The sequence below is a fragment of the Pongo abelii genome, chromosome 9 (assembly GCF_028885655.2).
Source record: "Pongo abelii isolate AG06213 chromosome 9, NHGRI_mPonAbe1-v2.0_pri, whole genome shotgun sequence".
Lineage (NCBI taxonomy): Eukaryota > Metazoa > Chordata > Mammalia > Primates > Hominidae > Pongo > Pongo abelii.
Window position 1 is genome coordinate 115,063,807 of NC_071994.2, and position 19,164 is coordinate 115,082,970.

General features: G+C 46.8%; 3 protein-coding genes across 11 annotated transcripts; 2 read left to right on the forward strand and 1 right to left on the reverse strand.

Annotated features, from left to right (window-relative positions):
• Positions 1-434: 434 nt before the first annotated feature.
• CRYAB (crystallin alpha B) lies at positions 435-8,088 on the reverse strand. 9 transcript variants are annotated; one of them, XM_054523754.1, is made up of 4 exons: positions 7,908-8,088; positions 3,344-3,742; positions 2,146-2,268; positions 435-782 (listed from the first exon to the last, which is right to left on the reverse strand). In XM_054523754.1, exons 2-4 carry the CDS (start codon positions 3,542-3,544, stop codon positions 579-581), a joined length of 528 nt encoding a protein of 175 aa, XP_054379729.1. In that variant the 5' UTR covers positions 3,545-3,742; positions 7,908-8,088; the 3' UTR covers positions 435-578.
• Positions 4,563-6,059, forward strand: HSPB2 (heat shock protein family B (small) member 2). Its single transcript, XM_002822461.6, has 2 exons — positions 4,563-4,746; positions 5,407-6,059. Exons 1-2 carry the CDS (start codon positions 4,653-4,655, stop codon positions 5,859-5,861), a joined length of 549 nt encoding a protein of 182 aa, XP_002822507.2. The 5' UTR covers positions 4,563-4,652; the 3' UTR covers positions 5,862-6,059.
• A 2,565-nt stretch (positions 8,089-10,653) lies between the features above and the next one.
• C9H11orf52 (chromosome 9 C11orf52 homolog) lies at positions 10,654-18,857 on the forward strand. Its single transcript, XM_009247056.3, has 4 exons — positions 10,654-10,980; positions 16,285-16,322; positions 17,626-17,687; positions 17,933-18,857. Exons 1-4 carry the CDS (start codon positions 10,949-10,951, stop codon positions 18,170-18,172), a joined length of 372 nt encoding a protein of 123 aa, XP_009245331.2. The 5' UTR covers positions 10,654-10,948; the 3' UTR covers positions 18,173-18,857.
• The last annotated feature ends 307 nt before the right edge of the window (positions 18,858-19,164 follow it).

Sequence of the window (19,164 nt, forward strand, 5' to 3'; positions counted from 1 at the left end):
AACAATATTAGGGTCACCATGTCTTCCCTGGTGATGTAATTAATTTTAGAGATGCAGTAAGGCTTTTTATGTAGCGTTATCCAGAGTTCATTCAGATGTGTTCCAGTCCTTTAAACTGAGAGCTAAAATCAAAGAGGGCAGAGAGAGAGTAACTAATATTCCTTGAACTCTGCCAGCGGCTTTTCCTGCTTCTTCTCCTTAATTTACTTCCTATAATAGCTCTGTACAACTCAGTAACCCATGTTATAAATGGAAAACCTGAAGACCAGAAAGGTTAAGCAACTTGTCTACATTTACACCATTAGTAAATGGTAAAGCCAGTCATTCTGACTCTAAAATCCTTGGAGTCCTCTAAATCATAATGCAATCATAAATCGATCTGTGGTATCTGTACATTTATTTAAAAGTATGTGGAATATTCAAACACAAGACAGTTATCTGTTGCTGAATGATATTTTATTAGCTTGATAATTTGGGCCTGCCCTTAGCATTAATAAGCTTCAGCACTAGTCACAAGACTTTCATTCACTGGTGGGGAAACTTTCTTATTTTAAAAAATGCAATTCAAGAAAGGGCATCTATTTCTTGGGGGCTGCGGTGACAGCAGGCTTCTCTTCACGGGTGATGGGAATGGTGCGCTCAGGGCCAGAGACCTGTTTCCTTGGTCCATTCACAGTGAGGACCCCATCAGATGACAGGGATGAAGTAATGGTGAGAGGGTCCACATCAGCTGGGATCCGGTATTTCCTGTGGAACTCCCTGGAGATGAAACCATGTTCATCCTAACCCAAAAGAATGAGGAAAGAGGCAGAGAGATAAGAACAGGAACTATTATCACCTGCCCAGAACTCAGGCATCCTGATTTCCCCTTAGGTGAGACCAAATGCCATGACAACATAGGAAAAATAAATAGTGCTTCGTTTCAGGGTTGCGACTAAGATGAAGTTGCCTAGGTAGTCACTCCTACCAGTGAGAATCTGAGAAGTCTGAAACAGCCCAACACTTCATTGTTTTTCAAACCCTGAGGCATAGATATGTTTAGGAGTATTTCCCAAAGGTTTAGATCAATGTTGGCTGGGCCTACAGAATTTGGAATCTCATTTAGAATCTGAGTCCCTGAGGAAGCCCTGAAATTGCCCTGACTCTTCAGGAATGTCCCAGAAGGTTCCAGAACAATAGGACTGCTGCTGAAATTAAAAAAAAAAAAATGACTCCATCCAAGGAGACTATGACCCAAACCTAAATCATATAAGCAAAATTGAAACAGCCTGAGGACATTACTGAGGACAAACTGTACTGGTTGACGCACAGGTTCTGAGCTATTGTTAAATGGTGAGAAGCAATTTTAAAGCCCTCTTACAAAGTCATAACAAGCTGTTCCATTTGTCAGAATTCCCCCAAAGAGTAGATGACCTTAACCCGTATGCCTGCTAACTCTCAAGCACGTAGCCAAACAGGCTCTCATTAACTGATTTCCACATGGGCTATAGGGGATTAAAGACTGAGCACAGCTCTGAAATTTAGACAAACCAAGTAGTTCAGCATTAAGATGGGCTAAAGAAGAGACACGGATTCTTGCACAGCTAAAAGAGAAGTCACATCTCAAGTGCCTTTAGGGTACCTGTAGTTAATGTAATTATGCAAAGCAACTAGGTGTCTGACAGCCCTATACCTAATCAGTGGTTCTCAACCTTGACTGTAGATTAGAATTACCTTAAAAATTGCTGATGCCTGGGTCCCACCCCTAAAAATGCTGATTTAATTGGTCTGGAGTAGTGCTCGCTTAGGCAGCACATATACTAATTGGTCTGGAGTATGCCTGAGCATTAGGTTTTTTGAAAGTTCCCCTGGTGATTCTAATGTGGCCCAGATTCAGAACCACTGGCTTAAATGGGGCATCAGCATCCCATCATCCCATCTAAGGCGATCAAATCAAAGGCCACATCTCTGGCCATGACAGTAACAACAGCAATAGATCTATCCTAACTTAGTCTTCTAGACATTGATTTGTAACCCCTGATCCCGACTGCTATGGCTTGGGACTGGAATGTAGCCAGCCTCCAAAGCTGATAGCACTACCTGGACTATTACAGTATGCACTGAATGAATGAGCAGAAAACAAAAACAAAAAAACAAGCTACATACCTGGCGCTCTTCATGTTTTCCATGCACCTCAATCACATCTCCCAACACCTTAACTTTGAGTTCCTCTGGGGAGAAGTGCTTCACATCCAGGTTGACAGAGAACCTGTCCTTCTCCAGGCGCATCTAGAAATAGAAAGGTAAGGGAATGGGACGGGAGAAAGATGGCGAAAATACTGATTACACAGGTGCTGTCTTATTCTGCAGAGCTGCTTTCTGTCCAGGTAATTCATCCTTCTCTTTTCTGCTTAAAAAAATCTCCTTTTTAAATAAACATGGCTCTCTGCTTCAGGGAGCCACCACAGTGATACCTAAGGCTCACAGTGATCAGACCCAAACTTTATTTACGGGGACAGAGAAGAAGACAGATTACCCAGGGGACCAGTCGCAAGGATGGGTGCAGGCCTGGCATCTGCTGCCTCTCTGACTCCAATGCCTGGCTTTGTGGTTTGTCTGTGAGACAAAGGCCTCTTCTTCTGGCTCAGGTCTCTTTGCCAGTTTTCCACCCACCCAATCTGGAATGTTCTGCTGGTCCTGCTTGTCCTTCCAAAGCCCTTGCCCACTCGGCTCCTGTTTACTCACACTTGAATATTTTTAAACCAGAGTGTTATCTGTGACAGCTCTGTCAACCTTATTTGTTCACCCTGTTCTCCCACCCTCTTGGGACAAATGGGGATCCCTATATTTTTTCCTCATAAGGCTTGGTTGGACCCAGGCCAGTGCCCTGTCACAGCCCTGAGAAACCCAGAAAATCACAGAAGAGGGAATAGAAAGGCAGAAAATACCCATGGGGATGAACAGCTCAGGATGAGGCAGGGCTCTCTCCTGGCTCTGAAACCTGAGATGGTAAAATTGGTCAAGAGTCCAAGGTGTTAGAAGAGATGAGCAAAGGAGTTTGAAGGCAGCTCTTTCCCTGCAGATTGTCATGAACCAAACCAGAAAGGGGTATCCTGCAGAGAAGTTAGGGGACGGAGGATAAACTTGACAGCGCATGAAAAAATTTAATAAATGGGATACACAGGACTATCAAATAGAAACAGGTGATGGGGGAGGAAGGCACTAGCAACCTCCTTGTTTTTCTTCACATTTGGACACACATGTGCCTAAAATGGTTTAGGCAGGGAAGGAAAGGAAAATGGATGGAGAAGTTTCCAGGAGGTTCCAGTAAGGACTCTCCCGTCCTAGCAGTGGGGAGACTCACCTCTGAGAGTCCAGTGTCAAACCAGCTGGGTGCCCGCAGGAAGGAGGGTGGCCGAAGGTAGAAGGGACTCAGGGATGTAGACGTTGGGAAAAGATCAGACTCCAACAGGTGCTCTCCGAAGAACTGGTCAAAAAGGCGGCTGGGGGAGTGGAAAGGAAAGAAGGGGCGGCGGATCCAGGGGTGGTGGATGGCGATGTCCATGGTGGCTAGGTGAGTATGAGGGGTCAGCTGGCTGGTCAGCTCCTTCAGCTGCAGCTACAGCCAGCCCCTTATATATGCAGTCTTGTGAAGCTTCTGGAATGGTGATGTCAGGGGTTTTATTATCCTAGCTCACCGCCGGTTCATGGAGACTTGTGATCCGGGATTTGGCAATGTGACACATACCCAGTACTCACTGAGCTAAGAAAAGAGAAACACAAACACGTCTGAGCTGGCCAGTGACTTGTCATGGTCTTGTTTCACTAGCTTTCTGTCCACACCCAATGGCACCCACCCCCACCCCTGTTCTCTGAAGCTGGTACAGAGTCAGGAATCCCAAGCAGGCACGCGGGGCGGGGGGAGGACGAGAGCCGGGGCGGGGGAGTGTGCCCCTCCTCCTCCTTTCCAGTCCTGAATGCCAGGGGAATCAGGCCAGCAACTATCTTGGGCCTGGGCAGGGACTGGAATCTTCCTAGGCTGAGCCCCAGGGACATTAACTCTTTGTGAGTCCTTGGAAGAGAGCAGTGATGGTCAACATGTCAGTACCAGCCATCTGCCTCGTGCCCTGGGTTGACCTGGGTTTAGGTGAGGATCCCACATCTGGGCAGAAAGACCCCACCCCCTGAAAAAAGAGCAAAAAGATTTCTTGCATCTTGCATCCTATGTGGCTCTCAGAACATTAAATCCAGGAGTGCCTTAGGAATTGGGTGCACAGTGCCTGCCACCGAGGAGGAGAAAATGAGGCGTGGAAACGTGCAAACCGTTTGTGAGGGTCTCAGCGAGGCCTCTTCATGTCCCAGGCACCACCAGCTCCCCCTCCCCAGCTCGTTCCCAGCCAGGACCCTCAGCTGTCCTCTCAGGCCCCCTGCGACAGCTGAAGAGTGTGCGGGGGAGGGGACTAGGGGTCCGGGCGGCGCTGGTCACACCCTCGTTGCTCTCACTCAGGGCCCCCACTCCCCGCCCCTCCCCCACAGAGGCTCGGCACTATTTTGGGTGGTGTCGACCCCGCCCCCACCTCCTATCGAGCCCTGGCTCTCCGGGCAGCCGGAGGGGTCGCGCTGCGCCTGTTGGGGCTGCACCTCGGACCAGGGCTTCTGCTGCATCTGCAGCCATGTCGGGCCGCTCAGTGCCACATGCCCATCCTGCCACCGCCGAGTACGAATTTGCCAACCCGAGCCGCCTGGGTGAGCAGCGCTTCGGAGAAGGTATGGCACAGACGCCACCCCCTTGCCCCCCACCCCCACCCCCTGAAATTCTGGGCTGACCTCCCAACGTTACTGGCCTCCACCCCACTCTGGACTTAACTGATCTCCTGGGACCAGCCACCCCCCACCCCAGATTCCCCCTCATCCCCTCCAAGCAGAGCTCTTTCCCATTCCTGCTGACCTCAAGACACACTTGGTGCTTGCAGTGCTGATACCTGCCCTTTGCCGGCCTGGGTGTGCCTCCTTGTCCCCCTTCTACCCACCCAGGCCGTTTGGTGCCTCCTCCTCCTCCCCCTCCTCCTCCTCCCCCTCCTCCTCCTCCCCCTCCTCCTCCTCCCCCTCCTCCTCCTCCCCCTCCTCCTCCCCCTCCTCCTCCCCCTCCTCCTCCTCCCCCTCCTCCTCCCCCTCCTCCTCCTCCCCCTCCACCTCCTCCCCCTCCTCCTCCTCCTCCTTCTCCTCCTCCTCCCTTTCCTTTCCGTTCTCTTTCCCCTCTTCCCAGCTGCCTTCTCCTCCTAGCTACAGTGTGGCCTCCCTTCCGTTCCCTACTCCTCCTGATTCCCCTCTTGCTCTTCCCAATCCCTCCTCTCCAGATTTCCCATTTCGCCCCGTGCCTGCCTCATCCTCCCTCATCCTGCTTCTCGCCTTCTCTCTGCCCCTTAGGCCTCCTGCCAGAAGAGCTCCTGACCCCCACACTCTACCATGGCTACTATGTCCGGCCTCGGGCCGCCCCAGCTGGGGAGGGCAGCAGGGCAGGGGCCTCCGAGCTTAGGCTCAGTGAGGGCAAGTTCCAGGCATTTCTGGATGTGAGCCACTTTACCCCAGACGAGGTGACTGTGAGGACTGTGGATAACCTGCTGGAGGTGTCTGCCCGGCACCCCCAGCGCCTGGACCGCCACGGCTTCGTGTCCCGAGAGTTCTGCCGCACCTATGTCCTGCCTGCTGATGTCGACCCCTGGCGAGTCCGAGCTGCTCTCTCCCATGATGGCATCTTAAACCTGGAAGCGCCTCGGGGTGGCCGACATTTGGACACAGAGGTCAATGAGGTCTACATCTCCCTGCTCCCTGCGCCTCCTGATCCAGAGGAAGAGGAGGAGGGAGGCATAGTTGAGCCCTGATTGCCACAGACCCAGCACCCAGCAAATCCCTCTCTACCTCCCAAGGTGATATGGGCAGCTGCCCACCACTCCAGAGGTAGCAGCATCCTTGGGGGAAGGGAAAGGTGCATGGTCCACAATGTATGGTTTGGTCCCATGGGACGTGTCATAGCCTTGGTTTAGTTTTGGGTGGAGCTGAATAAACCCAAATCTCAGGGCCTTGTTTGTGCTGCTCCCTATTCTGTGGGCGGGAAGCTGGGATGGGGAGGGAGGGAGGAGGTCACAGCCAGCTAGACAAAAAGCTCCTCAGTTTGATGTGCCCAACGTCATAGGACCCTGAGTTCGCACTTGGATGCTGAGATCACACCCGGAAGCTGACTCTGGCTCCAGATCAAATTCCTAGCCACAATTTTCTCACAATGCAACAAAAGAGAGAGTGATCCTGGGAGGGAAAAGGGATATGCCATCCAAACAGCCCAGAGGGCACTGTCTGAGCTGGTGATTAGAGACACAAAAACAAGGGTCTCCAGACTGTCTGGCCCTTTTTGGGTAGGGGCTGGGAAAATGGTTTTTGGCTGGTGAAAGTTGCCTAAAGCCCTGGAGTGAATACTTTGTTTTCATGTACTAAGGTCTGTCCACTGAAATGGTCACTGATTTTGAGAGCCTGAGTATGCATACACAGGGGCACAGACACAAAGCCTCTCCAATTATCACGGAACCCCATTACCTTCCCATCCTCTGGGGGTACGGTGTATTCAGGAAAGCCTGAGGTCTGTCCCCTCAGTTATTCTCTGCAATCAAGAGAACATCCAGCTACGTAATTTGGGGGAGGTGTCCAAAAGACCTTCCTGCCTCCAAATACATATTTTATTAGGCTGTGGTAGATACCTACAATTCTTCCATTAAAGTAGTTATTTCTTGGCTGGGTGTAGCAGCTCACACCTGTAGTCCCAGTACTTTGGGAGGCTGAGGCAGGAGGATCACTTGAGCCCAAGAGTAAGAGACCAGCCTGGGCAATAGAGTGAAACCTTGTCTCTACAAAAAAATAAAAATTAGCCAGGCATGGTGGTGCATGCCTGTAGTCCCAGCTACTTGGGAGGCTGAGGTGGGAGGACGAGCTAGGGAGGTTGAAGCTGCAGTGAGCTGAGATTGCGCCACTGCACTCCAGCCTGGGTGACAGAGTGAGACCCTGCCTCAAAAAAATTAAATTAAATTGAATTAAATTAAGTGGTTGTTTCTTAACTTTTGGGAGTTATAGACCCTTCTGAAAATCTGACAAAAGCTATAGCTGCTCTTACCAGAAAAATACATATGCTCCCAAATTTGGCAATACAATTTGAATAGGTTCCCACAACTGTTCAGACCCATTCGTATACCTCCCTTAGGGATCTGTGGACCTCCAGGATAACAGAACTCACTTGAGGAATTCAACTTTTGGTTAAAAGACTGCTGTCTATTAAAAATGAAAGCATGCCCTGGAGAAATAACATTTGACATATTTAATTGTTCATTCATTCATTCAATAAATATTTATCAAACCTCACGTAACACACCATGGGGGATATACATTGTAAATATAAATTATAAAAACTATTAGCTTTTATTGTCAACTTTCCAGAATCTAGTTGAGAACAAAAATAATAAGAAAAGGATTCTACTTAGACTTCAACCAGAATAGCTTCACATTGATATGTTTTGTAACTGAACTTTATTTAAGGGAAAGGGTTTCTTAGCTATAAGAAATTTGAAAACTTCTGATTTAGTCCAAATCCGCACTCCATTCAAATTCTTTTAGAGTTATTAATGAACTTATTCTGGGACATTCTGAATAACAGACAACTTAGAACTTCCCACGGTAGTCAGTTCCATGTTCTTTCTTTTCTTTTTTAGACAGGGTCTCATTCTGTTGCTCAGGCTGGAGTGCAGTGGCATGATCATGGCTCACTGCAGCCTCAACCTCCCTTGCTCAAGCAATCCTCCTGCCTCAGCCTCCTGAGTAGCTGGGACTACAGGTGTGTGCCACCATGCCTGGCTAATTTTTTACTTTTTCTAGAGATGAGGTCTCACCTTGTTGTCCAGGCTGGTCTTGAACTCCTGGACTCAAGCAATCCTCTATCCTTGGCCTGCTACAGTACTGGGATTACAGGTGTGAGCCTGTGTACCTGGCCTTCCATTTTCTTTTTGGTCTTAACTGACTTAACCGTTATAAATTTCTCCTTTTGTTGAATCAAAATCTGCGTTTCAGTAACTTCTCTGGAAAACAAATACAATGGTTTTTTCACTTGAAAATCCTTCCGATATTTAAAGATAACCATCCTGTCTTCCTGAGGCTTCCCTTTTCCAGCTAAACATGCCTAGTTCTTTTTTTTTTTTTTTAAGACAAGGTCTCTCTCTGTCACCTAGGCTGAGCGTACAGTGGTGTCATCTCCCCTCACTGCAACCTCCTCCTCCCGGGCTCAAGCAATCCTCCCACCTCACCCTCCTGAGTAGCTGAGGCTACAGGCATGCGCCACAACACCTGGCTAATTTTTTGTATTTTTTGTAGAGACTGGGTTTCACCATGTTGTCCAGGCTAGTCTTGAACTTCTGGCCTCAAGCAATCTGCCCACCTTGGCCTCCCAACATGTTGGGGTTACAGGCGTGAGCCACCACACCCGGCCATGCCTTGTTCTTTCAACCATATCATATAGCACTTTCCACATCACATATTACCCAGATAACTTTATTTTGAACATACTGCTTTTTGACAACGTAACTTGAAATTCAACATCTAGACCTAAAATTATTATTCCAGTCATAGACTGACTGGTACAGACTTCAGTGGAATAATCAATATCCTTGTTTATCACTTCAGGCTTCTATTAATGCTGCTTTAGGCATATCAAGTTTTCTGGCTACCACAATGGTCTGTTGCTCTATTGATTTCTTTGGAGTTTCTGGTCATCTAAAAATCCCTTAGGTGATTTCCTTTTCTTTTCTTTTTTTTTCTTTCTTTCTTTTTTTTTTTTAGTGACAGAGTCTCACTCTGTCACCCAGGCTGGAGCGCAGTGGTGTGATCACAGCTCATTGCACCCTCGACCTTTCTTGCTCAATCCTCCTACCTCAGCCTTCTGAGTAGCTGGGACTACAGGCACACATCAACACATCTGGCTAATTTTTCAGTTTTTATACTTTGTAGAGATGATGGGTTGTTGCTATATTGCCCAGGCTGATCTTGAACTCCTGGGCTCAAGCGATCCTCTTGCCTCAGTCTTCCAAAGCAGTGGGATTACAGGCATGAGCCAAGCCGCTGTGTAAACCCAGCTGCTTAGGTGCTTTTTAAAACATTACAGAAGGGGTGGCTAAAACGGAACCGGATTATGGAGGGCTTTGAGTGCCAGGCAAAGCAGTTTGAACTGTATCCTGTAGGTGATAGGAAATCATTAATGGCTTTTGAACTGGGAGGAGAAGGAATGGGTAACAGGATGAAAAGGATACAGTTAATGGTAGAGTACAGAATGGATTGCATGGAAGAAGCATGGCCATGAAATAGTGCAATGATTAGGGCACAAGAAAAGAAAGTAAGATGTGGGAACCAGACATGGTGGAAGGGTCACTTGAGGCCAGAAGTTCAAGTCCAGCAGGGGCAACATAGCAAGACTCTATCTTGGCCAGGTGTGGTGCCTCACACCTGTAATCCCAGCACTTTGGGAGGCTGAGATGGGAGCATTGCTTGAGGCCAGGAATTCGAGACCAGCCTGGTCCACATAACAAGACCCCATCTCACATTAACTAAAAGAGAAAAAAAAAAAAGACCCTGTCTCTAAAAAGATTTATTTTTTTTTAAATTAGCTAGGCACAGTGGTGTGAGCCTGTAGTCCCAGCTACTCGAGAGGCTGAGGGGGGAGAATCTCTTGAGCCTAGGAGTTTGAGATTGCAGTGAGCTAGCCACTCAACTCCAGCCTGGGTGACAGATTGAGACCCTGTCTTTAAAAATAAAAAAAAGAAAGAAAGAAAATAAGATGCTTGGTAATAATAACAAGAACAATACCTAACTCTTACTGAGTGTGTCCCATGTGCCAGGCCCTGCATTAGAGCTTTATTTTTCACCATGGTCCTGTAAGATTGTCACTCTTACCCATGTTTCATAAGAGGAGGAGTTCAAAGTCCAGGGTATTCTCTGTGGAGTGCAGAGCTGAGTGGTGGGCCCTGAACACCCACTTAAAGGACAATAAGCAGGCATCCGAAGAAAACAGTAAAAATGGGGTGAGAGAACTGAAGACAAGAATGACGGGTTTCACAAATTCTCCTAGAGCCCATATTTTCTACTGGTGGGTGTGGGGTGAGTCTAACTTTGGGTTACTGGAAGGAGACGCAGAGTTGAGGGTAAGTGGAGAATCAGTAGTTCTGAACTGTGGATAAGGAAGTGAGTGGTTAAGTGCTGAGGCCATCCTGATCATAGAATCCTCGGATTTTATACCAGAAAGGGGATTAGATTCAGTTTTTTTTCATTTCACAGCCCTAGAAACTTAGGCCCTATAATGGTTAAGTGATTTGCCCACATCGATTTCAAACAGCAGGGGAGAATATATGAGGAACCCATTTCCCCAACCTTAAGTTTCCAAGAGACTCCAGTATCCCAACCCAGATTCTGCACAAAAATAATAAGAAATTGGTACCAATTGCCTCGAAAGTGAAACTCAGTTAAACCTGAGTGGTGCTGAGCAAACTACTACATTAGGCACTCATCTATTATAGAGGATATATTTCAAAGACAGAGTGATGTAATGGAGAAGCATTTTCTAAGGAAATCAAGAGCCCTTTTCTATCTCAGGTTTCTTTTTATTGAAGCTTGAAGCTCAAGTTCATGGCTTCATCAAAAGACGCTTCAAATCCTGAAGTTGAGATAGCTCTCACCTGGAGCCCGTGTGTTGTTCTACCCTTTGGCTGGGAACACAGTCACCTGGGAATCATTCCAGCAGGTGGCTTCAAAAGTCCAACCTGCTAGGTTGAAATCTGACACTGACACAGACTCCGGGAGCTGCCGCGGAAAGCTCTACCAGGAACCCGGAAATGCACAAGCCTCTTGATGCATAAAAACAGCTGGGCTCCCTTGGAGACAGAGCGCCATGGGAAACCGGGTCTGCTGCGGAGGAAGCTGGTGAGTAGAGTGGAAGGGCAAAGGGGAACATCTATCTCTGTTGGTGGATGTAGAGGCCCCGAAAATCAGAGCACCTGGAGATAGTTGTCTGCCAGCCTCCCACTGCCACCTTCCTCTGCCTGGTACCTCCTTGTCCAACACCAGAGCAGCACCTCCTTTCAGGAGGCCTTAGAAGACAGAGCCAAGTGGCCGGGCGCGGTGGCTCACGCCTCTAATCCTAGCACTTTGGGAGGCCAAGGCGGGCGGATCATGAGGTCAGGAGATTGAGACCATCCTAGTCAACATGGTGAAACCCCGTCTCTACTGAAAATACAAAAATTAGCTGGGCGTGGTGGCGCGCGCCTGTAGTCCCAGCTACTCGGGTGGCTGAGGCGGGAGAATTGCTTGAATCCGGAAGGCGGAGGTTGCGGTGAGCCGAGGTCGCGCCACTGCACTCCAGCCTGGCAACAGAGCTAGACTGTCTCAACAACAACAACAACAAAAAACAGAGCCAAGCTAGCTGTCTGCGGAATGGCCAGAGAAGGGCAGGAATATCGAACTGGCATTGTTTTTCTGTGCCCTCTTCTTCCCTTTCCCCTTCTTTCCCTTTCCGGATGAGAGTAATAATTGTAGCATTTGAGAGGTTTCTATGTGCCAGGCATTTTACAGTCTCATTTAATTTTTCCAATACTTTATGAGGTAAATGGTTTTGCCCCTCCTCCTATTTTACAGTCAGCTGAGAAACTGAGGCTCAGAGAAATTAACTAACTTGCCTAAGGTCACATGGCTGGTAAGCAAGTAAACCAAGATTTCAACTGAGGCCCACTTGACTTCGGAGGCCACCTTTTGAACCACTGCATAATATTACCTCTCAGATCAAGCAAGTCAACTTTGAAGCAATGTTTATTTAAAAGGGCAGAAGTGCCGGGCGTGGTGGCTCATGCCTGTAATCGCAGCACTTTGGGAGGCCGAGGCGGGCGGATCATGAGGTCAGGAGATCGAGACAATCCTGGCTAACATGGTGAAACCCCATCTCTACTGAAAATACAAAAAATTAGCCGGTCGTGGTGGTGGGCGCCTATAGTCCCAGCTACTCGGGAGGCTGAGTCAGGAGAATCCCTTGAACCCAGGAGGCGGAGCTTGCAGTGAGCCGAGATTGCGCCACTGCAGTCCACCCTGGGTGACAGAGCAAGACTCCGCCTCAAAAATAAAATAAAATAAAATAAAATAAAATAAAATAAAATAAAATAGGCAGAAGTGGTCAGATGTGGTGAATCACATCTGTAATCCTAGCACTTTGGGAGGCTGAGGCAGGCGGATGACTTGAGGCCAGGAGTTCAAGACCAGCCTGGCCAACATGGCAAAACACCATCTCTACTAAAAACACAAAAAAATTAGCCAGGCATGGTGGCACACGCCTGTAATCTGAGCTACTCGAGAAGCTAAGGCACAAGAATCCCTTAAGCTTGGGAGACAGAAGTTGCAGTGAGCTGAGATTGTGCCACTGCAGTCCAGACTGGGCGACAGAGCAAGACTATGTCTTGAAAAAAAAAAAAGGAGTTTGAGACCAGCCTGGGCAACATAGGGTGACCCCATCTCTACAAAAAAATTAAAAATTAGATAGGTGTGGGGGTGCGCACTTGTAATCCCAGGTACTTGGGAGGCTGAGGCAGGAGGATCACCTGAGCCCTGGGGGTCGAGGCTGCAGTGAACCGTGATCACACCACTGCACTCCAGTCTGGGTGACAGAGTGAGACCCTGTCTCAAAAATGAAAATAAAAATAAAAGGGCAGAAGTAGGAAAAAGAAGAATATCCATGGAATATCTGAATATGACTTTCACACGTATTTACTATCTGACAATAGGTAATAAGTCCCTTAATTTCTCTGTATCCATCCTCACATGTAAAATATAGATAATACATCCTACATTGTGTAGATCACAGGCTTATTTTGAAGAGCAAAGGAGATAATAAATTATCTGTGGCATTGTTACTGTTGTTTCCCAGAATTTTCACCACTGCCATGCCAGAAATTCCTGGTCCTGGTTTTATCCTGTCTACTGCCTTCCATGCCTGGGGCAGATCTGGAAGATGTCATGTTATAAATAAAGCATCATTATATTTACACAGACAAGTGAAGTGCATTGGAAAACACACAGGTTTTGGAGTATACATTGGATTCAAGTCCTGTCCTACTACTCATTCATTTATCCATTCATTTATTAAACAATGTTTACTGAACATGTACTACAGGCACAGTGATAGACACAGAAGACATAGTAATAAAAGGACATTTGGTCCCTGCCTTGTTGAGTAAGAAACAAGGTCCAACCTTTGGAACTTGAAGGTCCAATATTTGGTAACTGTCTAAATACATGGCATATCCAATTAATGGAAAATACGTAGGCACTTCATAAAGAATGTTGGAAGAACACCTAACATCATGGAAAATTTTACTCTTTATTAAGTTAGTAAAAAAGGCGCTTCGTTAACCCATCTGTAAAATGGGAACAAAAATATGTATTTCCTGGAATGTCAGGATTGAAAAAATAAAGCACCCTTTAAACTCTGAGATGCCGTATAGACATAGGACATCCAGAAGCACAGAAAAGCTTCTAGAGAAGGGGATGTAACAGCTTCTTTTATTCTCTTTCTTACCAAGTGTTGGTATTCTTTTTTCATTACTGATTAGTTCTCTGATGATGATAGTCATTAGTGGTCAACTTTTACTCATGCTTATTATATGCTAGGAACCATGCTAAGTATTTTACATTTCCTGTTTTATTTAATCCTTACAATAATCCCATGAGGTCTGAATTATATTATCATACTCATTTTTTTTTTTTTTTGAAACAGAGTTTTGCTTTATCTCCCAGTCTGGAATGCAGTGGCACAATCTTGGCTCACTGCAACCTTAGCCTCCCAGATTTAAGCGATTCTCGTGCCTCAGTCTCCCTAGTAGCTGGCATTACAGATGCGTGCCACCACACCCAGCTAATTTTTGAATTTTTAGTAGAGACGGGGTTTCACCTGTTGGCCAGGCTGGTCTTGAACTCCTGACCTCAAATGATCCGCTCACCTTGGCTTCCCAAAGTGTTGGCATTACAGGCATGAGCCACCACACCTGGCCTATCATACTCATTTTATTAATAAGAAAACAGAAGCCCAGAGAGGTTAAAAATTTGCTAAAGTTCTCACAGCTATTCTGACCTCATCAGTCTGACTCCAGAGCCCATTCTAGAGACACTATACCAAATAGTCTAACCAAAATCTTTTTTTTCCTCTTCAAATACTAGTAGGATTGAATACAACTTTGTTCTCTATTTTTTGTTATCTCAATAAACCTCCAGAGGCTTAAAGATATTATGGCAATTGAAGATATTTTTATTTTAAAATACTCTTTGTTGTTATTGTTTCTGATTACAAAGGTAATAATCATTCATTGCAGAAAATTTAACTTCTGCAACGAGCAGAAAATAGAAGGCAACCATAAATATAAGCACCCAGAGATGATGGGAACATTTGAGTGTATTTCCATATATTTTTTAAATGTGCACAGTTTTTATTCCAAAACATATCTTTTTACTAACTTAATAAAAAGTAAAATTTTCCATGATGTTCGGTGTTCTTCCAACATTCTTTATGAAGTGGCTACATATTTTCCATTAATTGGATATGCCATTTCTTTAGTCAGTTACCAAATCATGGACCTTCGGAGTATTTCCTATTTTTTGCAATTTAAATAATGTTATAATGAATATCCATATTTGTACATGTATAATTATTTCTTAGGATATGGAATTGCTACATCAGAGGGTATACACATTTATGTTTAAGGCTTTTTATACTTATTGCCAATTGCATTCTAGGAGGATTGCACAAATTTTTATTTCTATTACCACTGTAGAAGAATGCCCACTTAGTTTCCTTAAATCTAAAAATAAAATCCCATCACCTGTGTGTCTAAATGAATACTCACTCCATTTGGGTTGTGTCCAGGCATTGCACAATATCTAACTTGAGAACAGGCTCTGTTCACTAACACTGGATAGCCCTAGTCTATGTATTTTAGGATTAATATTTTCTCTATCCATTTAAATAAAAATAAGTAGGTAAAGAGTAGTAACAAGTGGCAAAGAATTAGAAGATTATCTCGTTCTTAGGATAAGGCTGACTGAGCAGCGGTAACATAAAGCAAGAGCTGAAGTGGCAGAAGAAGTAGAAAAACACAGGAGTAGTTTTTCTTCTGAACCACCTGTAGAGTTTGGCCGGAGACTCAACTGCTGTCAACTGAGTAAGCTGTAGCAAAACCAAAAATCACATCAAAACAGAAACCTCTGTCAAATGTGTGTGGAAAAATCCTGACTTTTTTCCCACAGTAGTCCTCATGATTTAGAAGTCAGTCTTCTCTCTCTCGCCCTCTCCAATTAGCAAAGAAGGAAACCTCCCAGGAGATGAGAGATCAGGCAGACAAACAGGGTTGGCTCTGGCAAGAGTTGGAAACGTACTAGCAAGAAAGTAAGAAAAAGAATCCGGAGTAAGCCCCAAACTATTTAGCCTATTTCCTCAGTCAGTGTTGTCTCTCTGGCATCAAACAGTTAACAATCATGTAGACACACGGGCGCCATTGGGGACCCCAGGGGCTCAGAAATAAATATAAGAGGTCTGCCTTACAGTGAGGGCAGGATAGCTGAGTCACTCACCAAATTCAGTGCTCCCTGTTCTGTAGACAAAGTTCTCTAAAGGATGTTAAAGGTTAAACATCTCTCACTTTCTCTGTTAATTAAAAACAAGGACAAGAAGCAGGGAGGGAGGTCACTTGTTAAGAAAGGGCCTTGAGGGGCTGTAATTAGTTAGCCATGGTTGTGGCAACTTCCATGACTCCCAGAATTAAAGTCCCAGATTGGCAAAGACCCCAGGAAAAAAAAACCACTGAAGAAGAGGCAAGAGGGTCTCTGGATCCAAGAATATTCCATCATTTGGCAGATTTCCCTCACCCTCTGCTGGGATTAGCCTGTTAGACAATCCCAGAATAGCTCTCAAGCCAGATACATCCCTGGCATGTAGTGCCTGGTTGCCTGAGGCTGTATTTTGGGTCTGGTTATGTCAGTTGTACTACTCTACCTTCCAGAACCATCCATGTGGGAGAGGTGTGGTACCCTTGACTAATGCTTTGGGACTGAACCTGGCTCAGGGTGAACCTTTGTTAGAGGGAGGTAGGGGAAGGTCATCAGAATGTTAAGGAGACCACAGAGCAAATGATGATGGAGGGAAGGCAGAGGCCAGGGCTCTTGCACATGAGTGATCTGTTTTTCCTATCACAGGACCTGCCCATCAACTTTCCAGAAGAAAAAGAAAACAGGTAACTTTGGGGCTGGGGGGAGAATCTGGGGGAGGTAAATTAGAGAAGACAATAGAACTGCAATCTTTGGAAAGGGCAGAAGGGTAGAAAAGGAATGAAAGGATAAAGGGAGACAGCACACCAAAGAGAATCCAGGTTGCTGCGTTCAAGACTAGCTCTGAACCTCTGGATCTTATCCTTTCCATTATTTCAGAGTGGCAGGGTTGGTTGCTCATTCTTTCATTCATCTAGCAAATATTTACTCAGCACTTATACTGTATGTGAGGACCTGTGTGGGTCCCAAGGAGGCAGAGAGGCATAAGAGGAAAGACACATGATCTCAGCCCTGGAAGAGGTGAAAATCAAATTTAAGAGATAAATTCATATAAACAAACAGTTGTAATATCATCTACAGGTGCTGTAATAGATGTGCACTCATGCTGTGGGAAAATGAGAGAAGACACTGATGTCAAAATGTCAAAGAAATAATAGCAAAGGGCCAAGCGTAGTGGCTCACGTCTGTAATCCCAGCACTTTGGGAGGCCAAGGTGGGGCGGATCACTTGAGGTCAGCAGTTTGGGACCAGCCTGGTCAACATGGTGAAACCCCATCTCTACTAAAAAGAGAAAAACTAGCTGGGCACGGTGGTATGCGCCTGTAGTACCAGTTACTTGGGAGGCCGAGGCACGAGAATTGCTTGAACCCAGGAGGTGGAGGTTGCAGTGAGTCAAGATCGCGCCACTGCACTCCAGCCTGGGCAACAGAGTGAGACTCTGTCTCTAAATAAATAAATAAATAAATAAAAGCAAAGTTCACAAGTCAGCAGAGGAGGGAGAAGGTGTTTTAGGCAGATAAATCAGCTCACGGAAAAAAAAAAAAAGAGAGAGACTGACCTGATTCAAAGTGGCTGATTGGTATAGCTGAGCACTTACCACCTTGCATTGTAAGCCTGTTTACTTATTTTTATTTATTTGTGTCCCCTAGCAGGCTGTAAGTCCCCTGAGGTAGAGGAAACAGCTTATTCATCCTACTACCCCCAGAACATTGCACACAGCCTGGCACATAATGGGTTCTCTTGTTGAACTGTGTTAGGGGCTAGTGAAAAATGAGGATGGAAGATATTATGGCCAGATTGTGAAAGGGCCAGATTGTAAACCCTGCTAAGGAGTTTGGATTTAGGACTAGTAGACATGAAAGAAGTGAGAATGGAGGCAGGGGGATTAGACGGAAGCCTGCTGTAATAGTTTAATAGTGATTTGAAGAAGGCAATCTCAGCAGAGACAGGGAAGAGAGAATGAATTTAAGTTGGATTTCTTCCCCTCAGGAAGCCAAGCAAGACGGACACTGAAGCCGCAGCCACAACAGCTGCAGCAGAATCTCCCAAAGGTAATGACAGGCCTCTGTCCCCTCTCCGGGGCTGCTCGGACATGGGATCCCAGTAGTCAGCTCTTTTGCACTGCAACAGACACATTTCGGTCACCTGTAGAATTTGCTGGCTCTGTCTGTCCTTCTCTGTCTGTCCTTTGCTCAAAGGAGCAAAGCGAAGGGACACCAGTTGACCTGCCCCTGCATTGGAGGTGAGGGGCAAAACCAAGCCATGAATCTCCCTTAATGCTATCCCTTCCTCGCAGGGCCATGAAACAACAGGACATACGTATGAGCGGGTGTTACAGCAGCAAGGGTCTCAAGAGAGGAGTCCAGGCCTCATGTCGGAAGACAGCAACTTACATTATGCTGACATTCAAGTGTGCAGCCGTCCCCATGCCCGGGAAGTGAAACATGTCCATTTAGAAAACGCTACAGAGTATGCGACCCTTCGCTTCCCCCGGGCCACACCTCGCTATGACAGCAAGAACGGGACCCTGGTGTGAACGTTGAGGAGGAAGGCCCAGTCCATTGTTAACCACTAATCCTGTGGGGGAGAACCTACTGCTTTGGGGAATTGGGTGGCAACCCAGGGATATTGGCCACGTTTTAAGCTTAAAGAACTCCAAGGCCCCTGGAATTGTGGGCGTCCCATTTTCTCCCCTGGCCTCTGACTTGCCGCTGTTAGGTTGGAGTTATAGTTGGTTTAGCTATGGGTGGATAGCTAAACTTAGCTATCCACATGAGGTTAGGTGGAGTGTGCAGGGAGGTAGGTCTTCGACCCCACCATTGTTGCTCCTGCTCTTGAAAAGTGCAGAAAGAGCAGGTAAAAAGTTAGCCTATAAGCACGTGGGCTGATCTTGTTGGACTTTAATTAATGGTATCCTTTTTCACACACCTTAAACTCCAAAGCTGAAGGGGAGGTGCTCTGGAAAAGCATTCTGAGCTTTTACATTCAGACACTAGGGCTGGCTTGGGCCATTTCCGCAGTGGCTGAGTCAGGTTCCAGACCTTAACAGACAAATGGGGAAAGGGGGCTGAGGCGTGGAGGAAGCGCTTTCCAACCATGGGCTACAGGACCTCAAGTCAGTGATAACCGACAGCACAGCGAGGCCCGGAAACTTCCCTCGGAGGGACTGTTGGCTCTCGCAGGTGCGGGGCCGCTAGGATCAATAAACGGCCTGAGAAACATGCCTGGCGCGTTTTCTGGGGCGGGGCCCCGAGGCTCCTTCAGAGGACAGCGGATCCCGCCCAGTTTTAAGGGCGGTTCGAAAGTCCAGCCAGTAGACAGGCCTTCCGGCCCCACCCCCAGGCCGCGGCTGGAGGCGGAGCTGGAGGGGGGTGGGGTTTAGGAGAACGGGGGCAGGCTACCATTGGCAGAGGGCGCAGTTCCTGGGGTGGGGGTCCATGCCGGGATTGGTTGTTGTCGGGGCTCCTGGGAGGCGGATGCGGAACGGCAGTCGTGGGGTCTGGGTCCAGGGGGCGCGGTCAGGGACTG